This window comes from Chamaea fasciata, unplaced genomic scaffold (genome assembly GCF_029207755.1).
Source record: "Chamaea fasciata isolate MVZ Bird 193981 ecotype frontalis unplaced genomic scaffold, bChaFas1.0.hap1 SCAF_7, whole genome shotgun sequence".
Taxonomy (NCBI): domain Eukaryota; kingdom Metazoa; phylum Chordata; class Aves; order Passeriformes; family Sylviidae; genus Chamaea; species Chamaea fasciata.
In genome coordinates, this window is record NW_027094092.1 from 15,697,210 (window position 1) to 15,717,935 (window position 20,726).

At 47.4% G+C, this 20,726-nt stretch overlaps 1 protein-coding gene across 1 annotated transcript; it reads left to right on the plus strand.

Annotated features, from left to right (window-relative positions):
- Positions 1-8,214: 8,214 nt before the first annotated feature.
- On the plus strand, positions 8,215-11,519 carry INS (insulin). The gene is made up of 3 exons (XM_066186869.1): positions 8,215-8,287; positions 8,796-8,999; positions 11,280-11,519. Exons 1-3 carry the CDS (start codon positions 8,215-8,217, stop codon positions 11,414-11,416), a joined length of 414 nt encoding a protein of 137 aa, XP_066042966.1. The 3' UTR covers positions 11,417-11,519.
- The last annotated feature ends 9,207 nt before the right edge of the window (positions 11,520-20,726 follow it).

Sequence of the window (20,726 nt, forward strand, 5' to 3'; positions counted from 1 at the left end):
TTTCTGTGTCTGCTGCATCCATGTCGATGGGGTACAGGATGCCCAGGAAACAAGATGCACATCCAGAGACCAGAAGATAACACCCAATCACATAAGTGTTTCCTACTACAGAGTTATCCTCATGTTAAAGGAAACTAATTCCAGTCACTGCTGCAAGCTTGGCTTTTACATGAAAGCCAGACCCTTTCTCTTGTTAAAATCCCTTCCAGAAACATGCACAGAGGTGGATTAATGTATGGCTGGTGCAGATCTGGGCCGTGCATCCAGGCACCCCAGCACACTCTGAGAGGGAGTTTCCTAATTTAGGACTTGTAAGGATACCCTGTATCTTCACAGTGCTCGTTAAAGTGTTACAGCTGTAATGAATTCATCTTCATTACATGCTTGGGAGGTAGAGGAGTACTCTTGTCCCTGTAAAAAGCTGACAGATAAAAGGAGGAAGAGAATCAGAAACTCAGACCAGGCACAGAGCCGGAAAAGTAATTACATGCCTAAACAGCTTTGGGAAGAAGCGTCTAAGTGGCAGATCTGGGGCTTGAACCTCTGTCAGCCCCCTCAGGACCAAATCTTTCTTCTTGTGCTGTGGTGGTGGGGATCAGAAGAACTCAATTATTTACAAATCCTATCGCCGCAGGTATGTGCGCACACACGCACCACCTCCCCGGAGAGGGGAATTGATTCGGATAAGGCTGCGGCTGACCTGAGCTGTCATTCGTGCTGCTAATCCAGCTCAAATCAGACTGGGTTTTTTCCCCAGGGACCAGAATGGGTACTGCACTTTCCACTTACAGGAATTTGTTTTCAGTTTTCCAACACTTGTTCGTTACAATGCTTGGAAGAGCGCTAGGTTTGCTAGGTGGAAAGATGATCTTTTGACATTTTTCTGGCACAGCTGAAAGCAGAAAGTATCTGAAATGCCTTGAAAACTGAACGAGAGGGGGTTTTGGGTGGTGATTATTTTTGTTTTATTTTGTTCTGGTTTTGTCGTTTTTAACTGAATAGAGATGTTTGCAAAGATTAGGTAAGGGATTGAAAAACCCCACGTGTCTGCACCCCAGATGTGCTACTGTAGTCTTGCAGCACTCTCATTGTGCAGCTGGTGGGGCTGGCGGTGACAGGTCAATAAAAAAAGCGTTTGGAGATTAGATGCTTTTCGGTCTAGCAAGTGCTGTACTCCAAATGGATGAGTATTTCTTCCTCTGTCTCTTAACCAATTCACTTTACATCTTGTGTAAAGTGTGAATCACTCAGGGGCAGCTGTAGCACATGCACATATGTACTTCTGTTAACAGCGAACCTCCCAAAAACCATGCACACCCCAACAGGGATGGATGTGACACACACAGACTCCTCGTGCATCTCCTGAATGCTCTACTCCAGAGCTGTAGAGGGTTTGGGTTTCAATCTAAATTTTCCCAAATCCAAAATACTCCCTCCAGCTCCAACCAGCCACTGTATATGTGTTTCTGTATATTGTGTTCAGAGGTTTATCTTTAGTTGCTTGGGAAGAAGCAACTGCTTTTCATACTCATGATACAAAGATTTGAATTAAACCTGAACTACAGCGATGCAAAACTTAACAGGCTAAGTGGCGAACTCCATTCTCTGATGGATTCAAGGCCCATCGTCATTGATTTTTCTGGAGGAATAATGACAGAAAAATCTTTTTTTTTTTTTTTTTTTTTTTTTTTTACTCCTGACATTAGTTCTACTTGGTGTCTTTGTGATTATTTTCTCTGGGCACAGCAGGGTGAGTTGATCTACAAAATATTTTCAGGGATGGTGGAGGATTAAGTATCTTGCACAGATACTTCAATGCAACAGTTGTTACCCAGGACTGTGAGAGAATAACAGGGTGGGGTAAGGGAGTTGTTCATTTTCCTTCCACTAAGGTCAGCCTTAAATAACTCTCCCACCTCCCTCGGAGGCTGAGACAAGATAATAAGACAAAAATGTCAGAGCAAAGCACGGGGCCCCTCTATTTACAGCAAAGGCCAAATCGCTAACCAACAGATCGGAGTTTGCTCTCTAAACACCGATAAGCGGCAACTTTGAATTAACAGCCCCGGTTCCTCTGCTGCTGTAAATCAGCCTGACCCCGACTGCCCGCAGCACCCCAGTGCCTCCCCCCAGCCAGGGGCTCTCCAGCAGGAGGAGGGGGCTGCAGCAGTGGGCTTAACCCTCCCGGCCCCGGAGATCCCTGTGCCTGGCTCCAAACAGCCCCCCTTCTTCCCCTCCCCAGCCCCCTATCACTAACAAACCTTATCAGCAGGATTTACACCTCCTTGTCTAGGAACCCATAGGAAAGCCTATGGGCTAGTTACCGACGTGCATCCAAATCCCTAAAGTAGCTTTAAGTGCTCAAAACAATCCACTTACCCAGCGATAATTAATGGTATCAGACCTGGGAGTTCCTGTACCCTGGCAGGGGAGATCAGAACACTCTACAGAGGGGTCCAGCCGACCACAAGCAGAAACGGGGGCAGCCCTGCTGCAAGTCCTCGGCACCTCCTGGCCCCAGTGGAGCATCCTGGGAGTGAGGAATGACAATGCCAGGAAGATGGATGCCTGGGAGCAACCACAGCTCACAAGAGCAACGGTGAACTGGGTTTCTTTTCACTGCCACATGCAGAGTTAGGAAAGGTGCTTTGACACGGAGCTGTGCCAGTCAGCAAAACACCAAATACCACATGGATGATGCTGTAGGGCTGAGGGGGAAGGAGGAAAAAATCACAGCTCCTGTCTCAGGTCCCAACCCAGCTGGAGGAACCTGAAGTGCTGAAGCTCGAGGTATACCCCATGAAGGTGAAGGAGCAAGCAGCACCTCCAGAAGTCATGGAGAAAAATGGGTTTTTAGGTCAAAGTGCAGTGACGAAAAACACAGAAGTATGTGACACAATGATTTCTTTTCAATCCATGAGACCACTTTACAGCTGGGACAGATCCAGTGTGAGCCAGTAAAAAACATTCCTTTGTTTTTTGGCATTTCCCTTCTTACCCACTATCTGTTTCAACTGCTTATAGCACCCAGTTTTAGCATTCGACACTTTCTGCTGCATCTGCCCATCCTTTCCAGCACTGTGACCAAGGACCAGGTCATCCTCTCCTCTATTTTACCAAGACTTCTCCAGGTCCACGGGGTACCCGTGATGCCACCTGTTGTGGAAATCATGGTGGTGGTACTATGAGACTTTAGTGTCTACAATTCTGGACACTGGAGAAAACTCTCTGACAGACTCAGTGTCCTCTCTCTCTCACGGCTGCTTCCTGAGGATTGGGTCAAGATCCTCTCTGTTCTCATGGACTCGACGACACAAAGGACAGACGTGGTATCAGTGCTGAAAATGGGTATTTTTAGATTGGTGCTGATCAGGCTACTTTTCCAGTGCTCCTCCACTCAGTGGAAGTTATTTGTTACTTTTGTTTCTCAGTACTTGTCCTCTGGCAGGGTGTCATCACCTCTTCTAATGTTTCTCCATCTCCACCAAGGATTACTTTTGGGCCATTAATAGCCACAGATTTAATCTTCTCCTCATTGATAAACAAACTAATTTGTTCTGCTGTGTCTGCTAATAGCTGTTTCTAGGAACTAATAACAGCTCTTAGGTGCTATTTTCTTTTTTACCTTCTCAAAAAACATGTGGCTGTTAATATTTTCATAGGGTTAAAAGAAGCATAGCTGTTTTTTCCATCTCTATTTATAACCTTGCATATGCTCTTCCCAAAGTGGATGGGAAAGATTTTGGGAGCTTTACGCTGGAGTTCATTAAATTTGGTTGAGCTCACTTGGGTAGCTGCACTTGTGGAGAGGTTTGAGCCTGCAGAGGCCAGGGGGATTTGAGCAAGGTGCAGCCAAACTAATTTCCAAATTCTGTGGTCCCTGGTGAGCTGGGCTTGCAAAGGGCACCATTTCCCTGTGAAAGGCATTATGTACTCTGTGGCCAGAGGGTTTATGCCTCAGGAGGCTGTTCTCAGAGCTGCAGCACACCTGGGAACCTCCTTTGCTCACTAAGGAAAGCTACTGGCTCTTTGGAATTGCTCCCTGGAGCATCTTCTTCCAGTGAGCTGCATCTCCAGGGGTGTGCCTGTACTCACAGTCCTCTCTGCTCTTCGCAGCCAACCCAGAGCTGGTGGGAACCAATGGGTCAGACCTGGTTGGTTACACTGAGCTTTGGGATACCCCCTGCTGTTTTATAAACCCATCCTTTGTGTTGTAAGCAACAGGACCATGTTCCTGACCTGGAAGAGCCTGGAAAATTGTGAAGTCCACAGTCCAGCAGGAGCATCTTGCTTGAGTCTGGTGGCCGGTGGGGCAATGGGAGTGGCTCACATGCCCTGCAGCCAGGATTAGTTTATGGAAGCAGCCATAACAGATTACTTGTATCACAGTGAGCATCCCCCTGCTCTGTTTGCACAATGCCCCCTCTGAAGCAAGGGCATCTCTCACTGTGTGACTTCAGATAAGCCAAAGCCTCACCCTTTGCTGTAGCAGCCCCTTCTCTCCCCAAGGCCACATACCTTTGCAGGCATCTTTGCAAGTATTCTCAGGGTTAATCCCCCTCCACTATGCCAGGTTCATCTCTCTGCCCTTCATCTCACACCAGTGCCACTGTGCATGTATGTGGACACGTCAGTGGGAATAAAGCAGCTGGAAACCACGTGGAAACAGGGAGCACCAAGGATGCTGGTCACCCCCAAAACCTGCTTTTGGGACTGCAGACCCCTCAGGGTGATTTGGGCTGTGTTGCAGCAGGCTGCTGACACAGCACAGATGAGCACTGGGGCTATTTGCTTCAAAAGCCACTGAATTTACCCCACAGGGAAGAGGAGTCATGGCCACTGCTGTGTGGATCCCTGCTACCCCTCTGGGACAATGCACACGCAGGCATGGGAAGGAGAGTGGCAGCAACCACAGGACATCAGAGCAGCAAGGGGGATGTGGGTGGCATTTTGGGGTCCCTTGGTGCTGAGAACTCGCTTGCCTCCAGTCCTGACCTTTGCTATCACTATAACTTGCACAGACTTGTTAACTAGTTCCCCCATAGAAGGCTTGTTATTTTTTCAGGACAGGGTTTGAAAATGCAAGACATCTACAGTAGTAAAGATTTTATTGTGCTGGCAGCGGACTGCAAAACTCGATTACATGACACTGGGGATTGCCTAAACCTTGTTCCCACTGATGCAACTGCTCAGGCTTTGGGGGGGATGTGAGGAAGGGAGGTGGTTTTGAGTCACGTCTGGAGGTGCTTTAGCTTGAAGGGCAGGAGCAGCCCACTCCCACCCAGCCACTCCCACCCTTCAGCCAAGTGAGCCCTATGTGGACCTGAGGATCTGGGGAATCTCAAGAGGCATGCATAGCTGAAACAATGCATGGGTGCTTGGCTCATCACTGCCTAATGACATGAAAATCACAGGGAAGCTCAGCCTGGAAGGAGTAAGCAGAGATTTTTTTTCTGTGAAATAAGCTTTTCCATCTAGGAATGGGCTCCCCTGTTGGCCCCCTCTCTCAGTTCACTGCTGACATGGGAGTTTTCCCTCTAAGACAAAACTTTCCGCAGTTTGTATCCATTTTATATCCATTTATATGACTGCTAGCATTTTTCATATTCCAGAGGACCATTTATGGTAAGAAAATACGTTTTCCAATAAATAATCAAAGTGATCATATTTTGGAAGGGGAAAAAAATCGTAGTAGGAAACTTTTGAAAAAAAAATTGGCCTGTGCTGAACGTTGAGCCAGCATGATATCTTTTTTCCTTCCAATAAATCTTCTGGCTTATTTCTGTACCCAAACTACAGTGAGCCAAGAGGAATTCCTGAACACTCGGGTACAGTCAGCCCTTCCCCTGCTGTGGCATGCTGCAGGAATGCCACGAGCTTTTTGAAGCTACCTCCAGGATTTGGTTTAGCCAAGAGTAAGAGAAGAAACAAGCTAAGAACATGGTACATTCAAAGCAGAATAAAGCAGTATTTTTGTGACATCAGTGGTGTAAGCCTCAGGGAAGGGGAGAGTCTGTCAAGGAAGCTACCTAGAAGGGAGACAATAGTGGATGGAGGAGTCTCCTTACAAAATCCCTCTGTCAATAAAACATGAGTTCAGGTGAGCTCAGGTAACATTCAAAAGTGCAAGCAGGAAAGCCCTAAATGGCAAATCTCAGCATGTGATTAACCTGGGGAGCACCCTGCTCAGGAGCCTTTCCAAGGCAATCACTTGAGTGAGGTCCCTTGAACCTCGAGCAGTGTGATGACTGCAGGCAAATGATTGCCAAGGGGATCTGTAGAGCAATTCTGAGTGTTGACCACTTTGTGTGAGATTCCAGGTGCAAGGTCTCTGCTCCAGAGGAAGCATGAGTCACACAAGGCTTCTGCTGCTGGCTTTGGCAACCTACTTCAGTTGGGGTAAAATGCCAGGTTTTATCCTATGTAGCTGCTAATTCCCCACCTTTACCCAGTAGTAAGAAGGTCTCAGTAGGTGAATTCACTGAACTCCTATCTTGCTGAAACCTGAGCTCCTCTCCATGGGTATACCACTAGGTCATCCAAGTACATCCAATATCTTTTTTGAGGGGAAGAGAGGCAGAGATTGTGTTACACATTGTGCAGAAATGCTATTAACTGTAGTTGAGCATCGCAACTTGGATTTATTAGCAGGGGGCTGAAAGACCTACATGGCAGGGGATGTAACTGATAACCTTGTCTTGCATCCGTTTGAGCAAATGGGTCCCGTCCCTGTGGTGCTCATCAGAGATTTAGCGCTTCTCAGGAGCCTTTTTGCAATCACAGTCATTTAGCAAACATATGATACTTCGCACTCACAGGGGCATATTGGCACTTCCTACCTCCCAAAGGCTGATGGGTGGAATTGCTTTGACTATTCAAGGAATCAAAGGCCCAGTTCAAATCTCAAGGCCTTGCACTGATTTCGGTGAACTTCCTCTGATCTGTCCTGGGTATGGGAAATCAGGATTATTCTAAGTTAAACAAGCAAGACAGTTCGAACAGATGAAAATGTCTCCTACTCAGTGGTCCTGAGCACTTGCAGTCTCAAAAGTTGGAGCAATGGGAATTTTGAAGATGATCTCATCACCAGCATTTAAAATGGGCCTTTTCAGGCAGGAAAAAAAGTAAAAGGAGAAAAGAAAAAGAAAGTATACTTTAAGCAGAAAAAAGTACAAGTTCGTTATTGGTGGCAGAAAAGTTGAACACAAAGGTACTAAAAAATTGGATGTTGTGAAAAAGAGCAAGAGCTAGATCTGTAGCCAAAATCAGACCCATAAAAGCCAGCGGACCACTGCTGACCCACCATCTATGTCCTTTTAAAAGCAAACTTACCAGCCTGAATGGAGATAATCAGATATCTCCTGGTTTTCACTGGGATTCACCAGAAAGGTTTCTTGGTGGTGAAGGCACCATTTTGGACAGAGCCCCAGAGAGAAGAGCTGAGACACTCAGCAGTCCCACCTGCAAATGGCAGAGACTGAGCTTTTACTCTGCTTAGTCCCAAACAGAAATTTGAAGGGACAGGTGAAGGAGGGAACCTGCCCTTCAGTGGGAGAACGGGAAAAGCCTTATTTTTTTTTCACAGACACAATTTCAAATGCTCAAACTCTGGCGCTGTGCTGAGCCAAAACAACCACCCAAGGTCTCCTGCAAAATGCAGGTGTTATTCCTCCCCCTGCCCAAGCTGTGGGCGCGTGTCCCTCAGTGTGCACCGTGTGGCCAGTGAGCCTGAGCACAATAATGTGTTTTCCTTCTCCTAACACCTGACAGTAGCATGATTTCATCAACCACTTGGTCCCATTGCTGCATACTTTCCAAGGTGATATAAATCAAACAGATTAACATGTTTGCTTTTAATTTTACATTTTAGAAACAGCTGTTGAACCACCTCAATGCCAACAGTGTCTATTGCCGGCATTAGTGTCATTAGTAGTCATTGCAGCTGTAATAGCACCATTATCTCCTGCTAAAAGGGTCACTGATGGCTTAGGACAGAGCTTCGGGGAAGTGAAGAGAGCAGACTAAATGAGATGGAAACTGCAAACAGTTGCTTCTATCTTAACTTGCACAAAGACCTGTGGATGCTACGCAGAGGGAAATTAATTTGCACAAGTAGCAAAAATTTGGGCTGGAGTGTCATCAAGGAGGAGGGGCTCTTGGTAGCTCTTGTGTCACTTGGGCTAACGTGAAGTGTATAAATATGGGAAAGAGAGAATGGGGACATTACTACCAACCATCTTCATCCCTCAGAGTGAACTGCTCTCCACCTCTTGCTGCCACCTCTTGGGTAAGTTGGATTGCCTCCCTTTCACTTTCTATCTGCGGTGCAGACCTGTCTTCTTAGGTTGATGAAGCAGCCATTAACAAGTGTGGCTCGTTTACCCAAGAAAATGAGGCCTCCTCAGGTCTTCGAGGACATTGTGCTGGTTTTGGGCCATCATCACACATTACAGCCCCCTGAATGGGCAGACAGGGTTTTTCCTATGAAGGGGTCTCAAGGGCAGGTATGATATATGGCTTGGTGGGATGGCTCTGCCAGACTTTTGAGGCAAAACAGCGGGGAGCCTGAGACTGATGAAGCATGAAGATGGACTCATGGTTATAGTTAGTAGTCATTTAATGTCACTTGTAAATCCTGGTGGCAGAAAACTCTCCTTCCTTCTCAAACCAGAAGGTCCATCTCCTATTTTGGTCTCATTTCCATGCCAGAGGAGCTGAAAGATGCAGGATGTTTGATTACAACCTATTTTTTACCTCCTAGATTTCCCTGTGTCTCCTCTGCCTCTTAACCCTAGGCCCCAGCCTGCCCGCCATGGCTCTGTGGATCCGGTCGCTGCCCCTGCTGGCCCTCCTGGCCCTGTCCGGCCCTGGGAGCAGCCACGGGGCTGTCAACCAGCACCTCTGCGGTTCCCACCTGGTGGAGGCTCTGTACCTGGTGTGTGGGGAGCGGGGCTTCTTCTACCAGCCCAAGGCTCGGCGGGATGTGGAACAGCCTCTGGGTGAGTGGGGCTGACGGTGAAAGCCGTGGCGTGCTGTGCGGTGAGAGATGCAGCAACTGCCCCTCTTCGACAGGGACACCAGGAATGTCCTTCACGGGGAATGCCAGGAATACCTTCGGCATACCAACAGCATCACATTGCCAGTGAAAAGCTCTGCAGGTTGAAAAGGCTGACAGGAGGGCAGGCAGGGAGAGAGGATTTATGAGGCAAAAAGAATTGTGCCTGAAAGCTCAAACTCGTCTGTTTCTTTGTGTGGCTGTTACACCAGTCTGGGAGTATTCATAGAAAATAAAGGTGGGAGGGTCTCAAGAAGCCTCTTTCTGCCCTAAGACAGGATCAGTTTTCCCCATTTTATTTCCTAGCCATGTTTGTCTGGTACATTCATAAAAACCTCCAGAGAGAAAGCTTCTTCTGCCTTCTGGAGCAGCCCATTGCCAAGCTTAACTGGCCTTCTTCTTGAGTGTTTCTTCCCAATATCTAACTTGAGCATCCCCTGCTGTAAATTATTTCTTGTCTTCTCAATAGTGGACATGGGGAAGAGCCCAATCCTTTCATCTTTATGATTGCTTTTCAAAATATTTGAGGCCTGTTCCCATACCTAGTTTTCACCTTTCCTCAGCTACACAACCCTACTGCCTTCCTAGGTCATATTTTCTAGATCTCTAAACATGCAATTCTGCATTTGTCCAGATCTTTGCTGACTGGTGAGGCCTGGAGAAGCACATTGAACATTCTGTCTTCCAAGCTTCTAATCGAGACTATGAATAGATGAAGGAGAGACCCCTGTCCAAACTGCATCCATTTCAATCCTCTTGTTTCAAGATCGACCTTTACTTACCATCCCCTGACTACAATACATGTCTCCCACCATTTCTCTTCCCATCACCTACTGTTTTCATCCATATCCAATTCCCTCTCCTGTGTATGTAACCATCCTGTGAAACAGTCTTCGGGGTCTTTGTAAGGTGAAACAAGATAATGCCCTAGTAGAGGGGTTGCCATGATTTGTTTGGGATGTCATTTGCTCCATTCTCTGATTATTCATTTCTGGAGACCACCACAAATGTGTTGGAGGTTTCATTAGCCAAATTACCTAAATACTGTACAGCAAATTTTCATCGTGCCACCCAGAATGCAAGTATTTGAGAATTTTCTACTTCTTTCTATCCTTCTTTTGAGGATTCTTTCTTTTCAGTTTTGCCTGAGCCACCACCTCTTTGTCACACAATCTGGTTATGTTTACAGTCTGCTCACAGCTGGCTTGAAGGATGGAGACAAGTAAATCACAAAACATTGACTAGCTATTTCCTCTTCTACTTTAAATTGGACAAATTTTTTCCCAAATTTCCCTTCTAGCACACTAGAATAATGATTTTGTGTTTCTCTTGTGCCTTGTTCATTGACTCACGCTTTGGGAGCTCGGGGATTTTGCATCTTGTACTGTACTTGTATTGCCCTAGAAACCACATCTCATTCTCACTTTCCAGGCATTTTCTCTTTGTTGTTAAGGGCTGTTTTCCTCCTGCCAGAAAATCTCACTGATTTATTTACCATTTTCCATATTTTCATTGGGCAACTAAAACCTGAACAGATCTGTGCACAAGTTTTCACGTTCTCACCAGCAAATAAGATATTCTGTTGAGTATTATCTGTGTCCAAATACCCTAATTCATCATTGCTTCTAAAAACTTGCCCCCAGCTGTGAACACAGACACACACAAATGCTTTTGCTGTCAGCTTGGGGCTATATCCAGGCAGCCAACTGAATCAGGCTGTTCAGGAACAGCTGGGAAATGCACCCAGCTGCAGAACTGGACTGTCCCCACAATCCTACGAATATCCCAGTTGTCTGCCCAGGCTCCCAGATGACTGGCTAACTGCCTAAAGGGCTCTGCAGTCCCAAACTCTTCTCTACAGAGCAGACAATCCCATTTTATCATCGCACTTACTAGTTGCTCACCCCAGGGAGGGTGCAGGATTTCCCTTCTCCACACAGCTTCCCCAATAAAGCCCCTGTATCCCTTTATCCCTCACACTGCTGACAGCCACTCAGCTTGGCATCTTCTGAACACCACAGGATTTTTTGAGGAGAGGAAACAGGGAGCCTGAAGGTGCTACAGGAAGCATCAACCCAGGGAAACCTGTGCAACTTCCTTCCCATTTTCCAACCAACACTGGATCAAAAATCTGGTGCCTGCTAAGGGGGGGAATCTTCAGGGCTCAAGAGCCAGGGCTGATGCGGTGTGATGTCCCACAACTTCTCTCCTTCTTCCCTAGCAGTGAGCGGTCCCTTGCATGGTGAGTTGGGAGAGCTGCCTTTCCAGCAGGAGGAGTTTGAGAAAGTGAAGAGAGGGATCGTTGAGCAATGCTGCCACAACACCTGCTCCCTCTACCAGCTGGAAAACTACTGCAATTAGCAGCAGGGCTGGCGCTGGGGAGCTCATGGGCCCTGGGCAGAAACATGCACTTATGCTACTGCACCTTCAAAGCAATTGAATAAATGTTGTGGATCTATTGGAAGGACTGCGCTGGTTCGTGTGTCCACATCTTTTTGTCTGCTTTAGAGTGTCAGTGTCCATGCTTGGGTAAGGCAGTTTTCAGCCATCACTTTAGATTATCCTTCTGCCACATGACTGAACTCCATGGGAGTGAGGGAGGGGAGGGGTATTACACAGCTTTGGAGCAGGCATATGGAGCATCCTGCACGTCCAGCGCTTGGAGAAGGAGAAGGCAGAGAGGTTTGAACAAGACTTCTCTTGCTAGGGAAACATTACATCTGTAACAATGTCATGCTGGTCAACTTCCTGCAGTTCACAGCCCAAATATAGCCAGGCAGCTGGAGACCGAACTTCCTCAGCTACATAATGGAAACAGTAAAGATTAAGCAAAGAATTATGTCACCTATTCATTGTACTCAGAAAAATCATGGATGACCACCATGGCCAATTCAGAAAGTGTGTCTAGTTCCTATTTCTGCTTGTGGGCAGCCCAGGGAGAGTCCCTGCTGTGGGATGTGCTTGTTGTACACAAGGATATGACAAGCCATGTACTGAAAGTGGGTTTAATCCAGAAGGAGTTCTGAATCTCTTGGCCATGTGCTGGGCAGTATCCTTTCTCCTGATGCTGCAAACCTCTTTCAAGTATCTGGTACCAAAATTGCCCCTTTCTGTGAGGAAAATCTGCCCAGAAGTGCCAGCTGGCAAGAGTGTCCCAGAGTGTAGGGAAAGGCTGTGTTCCCTCTGCCGAGGGACTCCTGTGGCAGTCTACTGAAAGCCAGGCAGAGGGGCTCTGTGGGATGGGCTCAGCCTGGCAGAGGTGACAGCAGCAGCAGCCATGGCTGCATTTTGCTGGTGACAGATTTCGAAAGTTGGTCTGAGAGGAGCCTGTGGTTTTAACAGCCTCATTTCCCAAACCAGTTCCGACTGCCTCCAGTGGAGCTGCACAGATGGAAGCTGCCATCTCATCCCTGCCAGGATGCATTACTCCCGATCCTATCACAAGCACAAAACTGGCCAAACCACGACAAACTGAAAGGCTGGAAGAGCAGCTGGAGGAGCTGCTGAAAAGAAGATACAGACATAAAAAATGAAATCTGAAATCTCATGATACCCAGTGGTGACCTTCCATACAAATTCCCTTGATGCAGCCAAAAGCCCAAGACAGAGGCCTCCTCCTGCAGGTGCCACACCAGTGTTGCAGTACTACTCAGCCAGTCCTGCTCTCCCTCATCACCTTTTCATCCCTCTCCAACACCCTTTCTGCTGGGCCTCACTGAATATTCCCAGCAGTAGAGCTTTCAACTGTGACAAGCAGCTTCGGGCCAAAATCATGTGGTTATGAAAGCACAGCAAGATGTATTCTGTTCCCGAGCTACTCGGCTCCCATCAAACCTCACAGTGTATCGCTCCAGTGGTTTCTAGAGGGGACTCCCTCAAAGCAATTCTCCAACCCGTCCTGGGGAACCATGAGATCACGACAAGTGTTACTGGGAAGAAAAAAAAAAAAAGCTGAGTTATTTCTCATTGTAAGGCCACCAACATATTCAGGCATGCAGCCAAGCACCAGCAATCCCATCCGTCCAGGAGATACACCCAAGGCAGATGTTCAGGTCTGCTTGGATGCTCTTGAGGGAACAGACATCCAGCCACAGTGGTTTCTCCATCTGGCACAGCCCTGCCTATCTGCTGGCACTCCTGCCCGGGCAGCAATGCTCTTCTCAGGTGAGGACAGCTCTTCAGAGATGCCCAGCTCATTTCCTGCCCTCTGCCATTGTTTGGTCTGATCCTTTGTTTGTTTTCTTTTTCTGAATGCTCTCAATTAAGACTTGTTGGGAAATTGCAAATGCCACTTTTTCTGCTGGAAAATGTTGATTCATCAAGATCAGCACACCCCGCAGGACTGAACTGGTTTTAGCAAGGCAGGATTTGAAAGAAGGAAGGGACATAGAAGGTCCAGGTGCCTGATCTTCATCTTTTGCATCCAATTGCCCAAGACCACAAGCCAACCACCAGGCTCTGGGCTACCCAAGGGTGGAGGTTTTTGCTCCTACTGAAAGATTCCAGAAGGTGACAAGAGAGAGATAGATGTCCCTATGTCCACTTCAGGGACCCAAGATATCTGAGCTCTCTGCAGAGCACATACAGGTGCTGTTGCTTCCTTCCTCCCCAAAGCAAGAGGTGTCCTGGAGATGAGTGGCATACAGTGTGCTACACTGCTCTCCAGGAGGTGCAGGAGAAAATAATGCATTGATTTTAAAACTGTAGAAAACCTAAAAGAAAAAAGTTCTACACTTTTGCTTTCCCAAATGGAAAATAACATAAAGGGCCAGCTCTTTACTTTTTAAAATCTGCAGTAAGGTGAAGACCAAAGGAGAACTTTTTCTGGAACTCCAGGGAAGAGTTTTTCTGGAACTCCGGGGAAGAAAGCCTGAAGGCAACCCTGCGCATTTTCCACAACGGAGCACATGGCTCCCTGGCTTGCAAACGTGATGCTGCTGGCTTCCTGACCCTGTGCTGTGGCAGGGCAGGCAGCTTTAGCCCCCTACCCCACCAAAACCCAAGAGTGAGCGTCCTTAAGGTCCTTCCTGACGTCTTTAATGGTGGTCCAGGATGAAATTCCTTTATAAACCTCCTGCAAATCCTTGTGCCCTTGCCCAGGCCATTCCCTGTTCTCAGATTTGCTTTGGAGATGCCAGATCTTACAAATTCCTGCAGGAGAGATGATTCAAGGACAGGGAATGCTGCATCCACTGACCTCCCTCCCTCCTTCTCCTCTTGCCAGGCTTTGCATTGTGATCTTTGGGAAGCAAATGCATCCAGTCCCCTTTATTCTGACTCAGCAGTTGCTCTGAAGTGATTTTTGCGGTAGCGGTGGGGCATCATGCCTGACTAAAATATCTTGGCTCTGCTACTCTTGCAACAAACTTCCAAAGGTCTCATGCTCGTGGTGGAGGGCAATTTGAAGAGAATGCAAATAAAGGCTTCGGCTCATTCATGCTGTTGAATAGAGAATAGAAAGCTGAGCCGCAGAGGGGATTGCAAGGCAAATTCTTTGGGCTGCTGAGTTGTTAACACTGCCTAGAAAAGAAAGGAGACCAAAGTTGCCCCTGTCTGCCACGTGCACAAACTCTCGTCCAAAAGGGCAGCGCTACAGTTTCGAGGAAAGGGGAATGATGTGCACAGGAATGGGAATGGAGGGGAGCCTCTGCAGGGCACTGGCCATTGGGGTCCTAGGTGATCGGGTGGCAGATCATGTCCCCCAGGTTGCCGGATGGGCTCTGCTGCTCCAGCTTATCTGGAGAGGAAGGGAAGGCTGACACTTTCCCGGAGCTAATCCGACTGTATTATTTCCTTTCCGGGAAACCACAGATAGAGAACTCTCTGTCACTCTGGGAACTTAAGAGGTTCACTTTAAGAAATAGTCAGACTATACTCTGGGATTTATTTCTTTTTAACCATCTTATCAGTATTTTAGGAAATTTTAAACCTGCTTACAGCCTCTCTCCTTATCTGCAGAGTGATCCCTAATAAGAGACTTGCAGCAATGACTTGAGCTGGAAAGCATGCACTGAGCAAATTCAATGTTAAGACCTCAAATTTACTCTGGTTTAGACCAATCTCACCAAAGACGCCTATCTTGAACAAAAAACAGTCCTTCTTTTTTCTCCTTTCACTCTGGACAGGAAGAAAACTTTAGGTTAGGCTATAAATTGATCTGGAAAGTCACTGCCAGCACATTGTCTCTGGCAGAATTATTCCTGCATGCTGTGGGGAGGAAGGAGGCTGTTTTTTTCCAAGCCCAATGCCAGGCTGGCTCTCACATGCCCCCAGTCCTGTTGGGCAGAGCAGGCAGGAGCAGATCCAGGACAATAACGGGAAGTGAAGCACAGGAGTACACAAGGAAATGATCTGAGCCTCAATCATTTCCCTCCATCCCTCAATCCTTTCCCTCCATTCCCAGTCGTCTTCAGGACTGTCAAGAAAAGGTGGACAAACCTCCTGAACTCCTCCAACCTCCTTTCTGTTGCAGAAACAGACAAAATGCCACTTTGTTTATTTATTTATTTTCATGCCTGGTACATGCCAGAATTGCCAGGATCTCCAGAATGCATGTAGTTGCTCACACTAAAATTTCTCACAAATGTTTTCAGATTTTGGAAGAAAATGGATAACAAAAACAAATTTGGCTTTTGATTTCCAGGTTGTTGTCGTTTGGGCTTTGTAATGCTGGATTTTGGCAGTGGGGGTGTTTTACATAACTGCCAACTTCTGAAATGTAACTTTTTGTCAGAAAATAATGCAGCTTCCTCTTTTCTAATCAGAAAACGGAAAATCAAATATAAATGACACCACCCACCCTACACTGACGATAAACCATTCTGTGGAAGTTTCAATGGAAAAAATTCTACCCTTTTTTCCCCTTATCAGAAACCTCCTCCACTTTGGAGACTGAGACCCAGCAGGGTCCTGGCTCTGCAGACTTGCCTGCCAGCAGGTCTTGCACACCCAAGTTTCACAGCTTTTCCTATGTGTTTTGGGAGATTTTTAAAACTTATCCCAAATAAATGCTGTCCTGGCCCCTGGGCTTCTACTGATTTCAGTGGCAAAAAAAAGAAATCAGCAAGTAAAAAAGACCATCACCTTGTCAAAGCAAGCCCAGGTTGCACACCACACCCTGCTCCTCTCCTGCTTCTGAAATTGCTTTTTTTCAGTGTGTCTGCAGCCTAAACCTGGCCATATTTTTCCAAAAGCTGGCACCTTGTCCCAAAATAATGAATTTCAACCCCAAATAAGGAAAAAAACCAGCCCCCATGAAATTCTGATGAAATGTGGACAGGTCATTTTTCAGTCCTAGTCCTGGTGCAGATGTTCTGAGGCAGGTGTTCAATGTGCAAGCCTGTGCTGCCACAGTGTTTTGGCTCACCAAAACATGGGTTCTTCTCTCAGGTGTGACAGGGAGGGGACAAGGTCACCCTTCAGCCCCTGCATCCAGAGTGCAGAGGGGTCATCTGGCTCAGCCTGGCTTACGCCTTAAGCCTGTGGGAGGACTACCATAGGCTGAAGTCCCTCTTGTTAAACACTCCTCCAGCAGCAGCTCTTTTGCCCTGCCAGATCCCTGACCTCACCCCAGGAACAGTGAGCAGCACTGAGCACTGACATCATGCCCGTTTCTCCTTTATGGTTTTGACTACAGAGCCCGGATATCATTCTCCAGATGCTTGCCCTTCCTCACCCTGTGGAGCTTTTGCTTTGACTGCCCCATTTCTCTGTGCATCCCATTTAAGAGCACAGGACTGGGAGCGACTTTCAAGCCAGTTGCCTTGTACCATGACAACCTCACATCACTGTCTTCTTCATCTCCAAAAAGACTTTAACCTCCCAATTTCTCCCTTTAGCCTGCATGCAGTTCTAGTTTCTGGAACCTTTCCTGAGGAATTCATCCTCTCCTGTTGGGCTTCACAGTCCTCACAACCTGGAAAAGATCCCGAGGTTTCACATATCTGTTCAGAGCAAAGCAATTATCCGTGGCTCTGTCACTGAAATAGGGCAACACAAAAATGTTGGGAATCTGTTAAAGCCAGATTCCTGCGAGGGCTTTCCCTTCTCCTGCAGTCCCAGCTGCTGCCAGGGGATGGAGCGCAGGTCAGCCCACAACTGGATCCCACACCCCTGCCTGCAGCTGCCCGGCACCACCGTCTAGGTCAGGGCACGGTGACACGGCCACCGGGGACCCGCAAAAGCAGGTGAGAAAAACTGAATAAATACAGACCGTGTTGGAGAAAAAACTCACTGGAGATGTGATGCTGGAGTAATGCTTTGCACCAAGGCCATGGGGCCAGCAGGGCTGGGGCAGCAAGGAGACGGCTGGAACAATGAAAACAAACTGCCCCTCAACCCACAGGCCGCTCCTGGCATGGCCAGAGACCTGCAGGGATGATGGGCTGGGTTGCCAATGCTGCCCTTGCTCTTCTCCTTGTTTAAATCTGGTATTCCCTCAAGGAAGATTTTGGTTGCCTTTCTTAACCTCCTTGGAGCTGGGACTGCCAACCTCACTCTCACATTCCAGGGCACCCTCAGCACCAGCTCACTGTCACCCTGCAGTCCACCTCCTTTCTGTGCACTCTGCCCAATATTTCCTGTGATACAGCAGGGATCTATGACCCATTTTGAGTTGCATGGGCCTGTGTTTTCAGGTCACAAATCACCTTTTTGAGCAGATCAAGGCTGAGGTCTGCAATAACCTCCAGCTGCAAAGAACACCCGGTGCAACAACACCCTGGGCTCTTGTGGCTCGTCCTGGCACTGAAGGGATGCCAGAGCATAGATATATATCCTGAATGGAAACATTCAAGTTTCAAACTAGGACTTCTCCATGCCCAACTTTGTCACAGGGCTGGTGCTCAAATCTTCACCCCACACATCACGTTTCATGGGATCATGGTCCTCATCCTTGGTCGTGATACAACTTTGCCCAGCTATTCTGCTGTTGAGGACAGCCATTACTCCAGCCAGCATCTCCTCATGGGGGATGAGGCACTAATGAGGGTTATGAAATGATGCTACAGCCAGCAGAGGGAGTGCTCAGAGCTCCAGGATGCGCAGGAATACCTTGAGAAGCGCCAAGAAAATGTACTAAACCCAAAGTAGGAGTGATGGGGTGCTGAAACAGAGGTTTTCCCTGGCTCAGCTGCCACCCTGGTGGTCCTCAGCTGAGGAGATGATGGGGAAATGGATCTGCCATGAACCCTCCTGGGAACCTCGGGTACTGGATGAGCCATAGATGAGGAGCCACAGTGAGAGACATGCCTGAGCCTCTTAGACTTGAGGAATTTTGCAGAGTCTGTTCTAAACTGCCAAGTGAAACCCCCTCATTCTTTCAGTTCTGGCTTTGGGCTCTTAACTTTGGGCTTTGGGTTTTCCAGATGAAGTTATTGGTGCATCTCAATTAGCAAGGAATCACTCCTATGGCATTTTATTTCCAAAGCAATTCTCCTTGTGCCTCACGTAGGTGCTGGAATCAGGAGGTAGACTGTGGGCTGGGAGTTAAGGGAAGCTAAGGCTTGGCTCTGCCCACCAAACAAACATTTTAAGCAGATCTTCATTTGATTTTAGGCGAAACAGAGCAATTTGTATCAATTTAGTGAATTTGGCAATATCCAAAACAGTCCCTTTTATTAGGGAAAGGGTCTAAATTATTCTCCAATAAATGCCTCAGTGGCGATGGGGCCTCTCCACTCACACACAATATTAGAAATATAATTTGTTTCCCAAATGCACACCATCAAAGGCTCATGCCTGGTCCCTTCCTAGCCACGTGGATTCCCCAGATTTTTAAATGAAGGCGTTTCAAGCGCCAATGGGCAATTTTGCAACTCGTCTCTAAGCAGATCAATAACTAAAAGCAGTGTAAGGAAGTCAGGTGTCTCTGGATTGTGTTAGGACAAACCCATGAGAGGATTCTGATGTGGATGAGATAAATTCTATTAAATCACTTGCAGGGTGAGGTTTAAGTGGGGAAAGCCTAGCACTGAGTGTTAGGAAGGTGTTGTGCATGGTGAGCACCACCGCCGGCTGATTAACACTGCATGTGAACCCTATTGCAAACCTGATAAAGGACAATGGGACACATTTTCACCACTAAATGCATCAGGGATGAAAGGAAGTCGGGAGCTTGGGGAAGAAGCAGAAAAGAGCAGCAGAAATGACCTGACCTGCCTGAAATCTGCTTTGCTACTGGAGAGCAAGGAAGCTTGCTCCACATATCTGAAAGAAAAAAAGAAAAAAAAGAAAAAAAAAAAAAAAAGTTGAGAAAGACTTGGTGGCAACCAAGATGGTGGTTCTGAGAAGAGTCCTGATGGTGCACAGTGGCCAAATGCCTTCTGAGATTTAAGGCCTAGAAGGTGATGTTAAGCCCATCTGGACTGGTGTTTGGTGAGCAAGAGGCAACTACTCAGAGGGATAGTCCAGTTGTCAACAGAGAAGATCTGTAGGATTTGAATCAATGGAAGATGACACATGTTCTGTGGAACGGAGCCAAGGCCAGAGAAGGTCTCTGCTTGAAACCCCTCCCTTTTGCAGCCATACCCTGTTATTACAGCTGAGATGGGGCAGTGAACCCTGCCCCCAGCCCAGGCAATCTGTTGACCTTACTATTCCCTTCTCAATGCCAGGATCAAATGAGGAGAATAAATCCATAGGAAGGAAATGCTATGCAGTTGCCTTCCAATTCAATCTTTCTCCCTGGTCAGGAGAAATCTCATGCAGCTCTGCAGTAGAAGACACTGTCTGTCCCATCAACTCTGTCAGGTGCTGTGAGTTGGTCCCAGATTGTAGGTGAAGGTGCCTTGACCCAAGACAGCCTTGTATTTCCAGCTTACAGATACTCAAAATAAATCTGAGAGGAAAGGCAACACATGCTTGTGATGTGGATGACTCCTTCCAAAGCTGAGCCTGTCTCATTCAAAGGACTGGGAAGCCTTCATGAAGATGGAAGGGCCAATCCTGTGATAGGTTCAATGAAGGAATAGGGAGAAAAGGCAATGCAAAATGGCTCAAGCAGTGATTCATTTTGACTTTTATTATGATTAACTCAAAGGCAGCAAGAACAACCAAGCTGTCAGTAAATCCATTTTAGGTATGAGCAGCCCTCTAAAATCAATCTTAGTCAGTAATATCTTCCACATGTGCTACTGCAAATCCACTTTTTGACAACACCTGATGGCTGGTGCAGAAGCAGGAGAAAACTCCATCCTGCAGGGTGGCAGGAGCTCTGGTGTGGTGCCTTTCCCCCTGACTGCCACACCCTGCCCCTGCAACCTGTGCTGCAAACCATTTTATTCGACCATATCTGAATGCCAAAGGGTGCATCCTCTGGGCAGCCCAGCAGAAATGTGGGCTCCAGCTTGGGCACTCACTGGGGCACAGTGAGGTTCAACACCCTAGGGCTTTCCTGACAGACACCTCTTGTCAGGGCTGCAGATCTTCCAGCTACACAGCAGAGCTGTTCTTCCTCACTCCATCTGGGATCCTGGCTTGCACACTTTACTTTACCTTCCTGACAAAGTCACAAATGGCAGAAGGGTGGCAGAGTTCAGGAACAGCCCATGGGGGAGAGGGTTGTCTGTCAGAGAGCCCTGGAGCAGCTTGTATCATGAAAAAGGCTGTGTCTGGTAGACTGACTCTCCACAACCTCTGCTGTGGCCACACCAGAGAAGAGGCAAGTGGGAAA

What these genes read in the sequence shown, in the direction of transcription:
- INS (XM_066186869.1), top strand. Translation starts at nt 8,215, where the DNA reads ATGGGGACATTACTACCAACCATCTTCATCCCTCAGAGTGAACTGCTC. An exon ending in CTCTTGCTGCCACCTCTTGG is followed by an intron (nt 8,288 to 8,795) that starts GTAAGTTGGATT and finishes TCTTAACCCTAG; the next exon opens with GCCCCAGCCTGCCCGCCATG. An exon ending in GGATGTGGAACAGCCTCTGG is followed by an intron (nt 9,000 to 11,279) that starts GTGAGTGGGGCT and finishes CTTCCCTAGCAG; the next exon opens with TGAGCGGTCCCTTGCATGGT.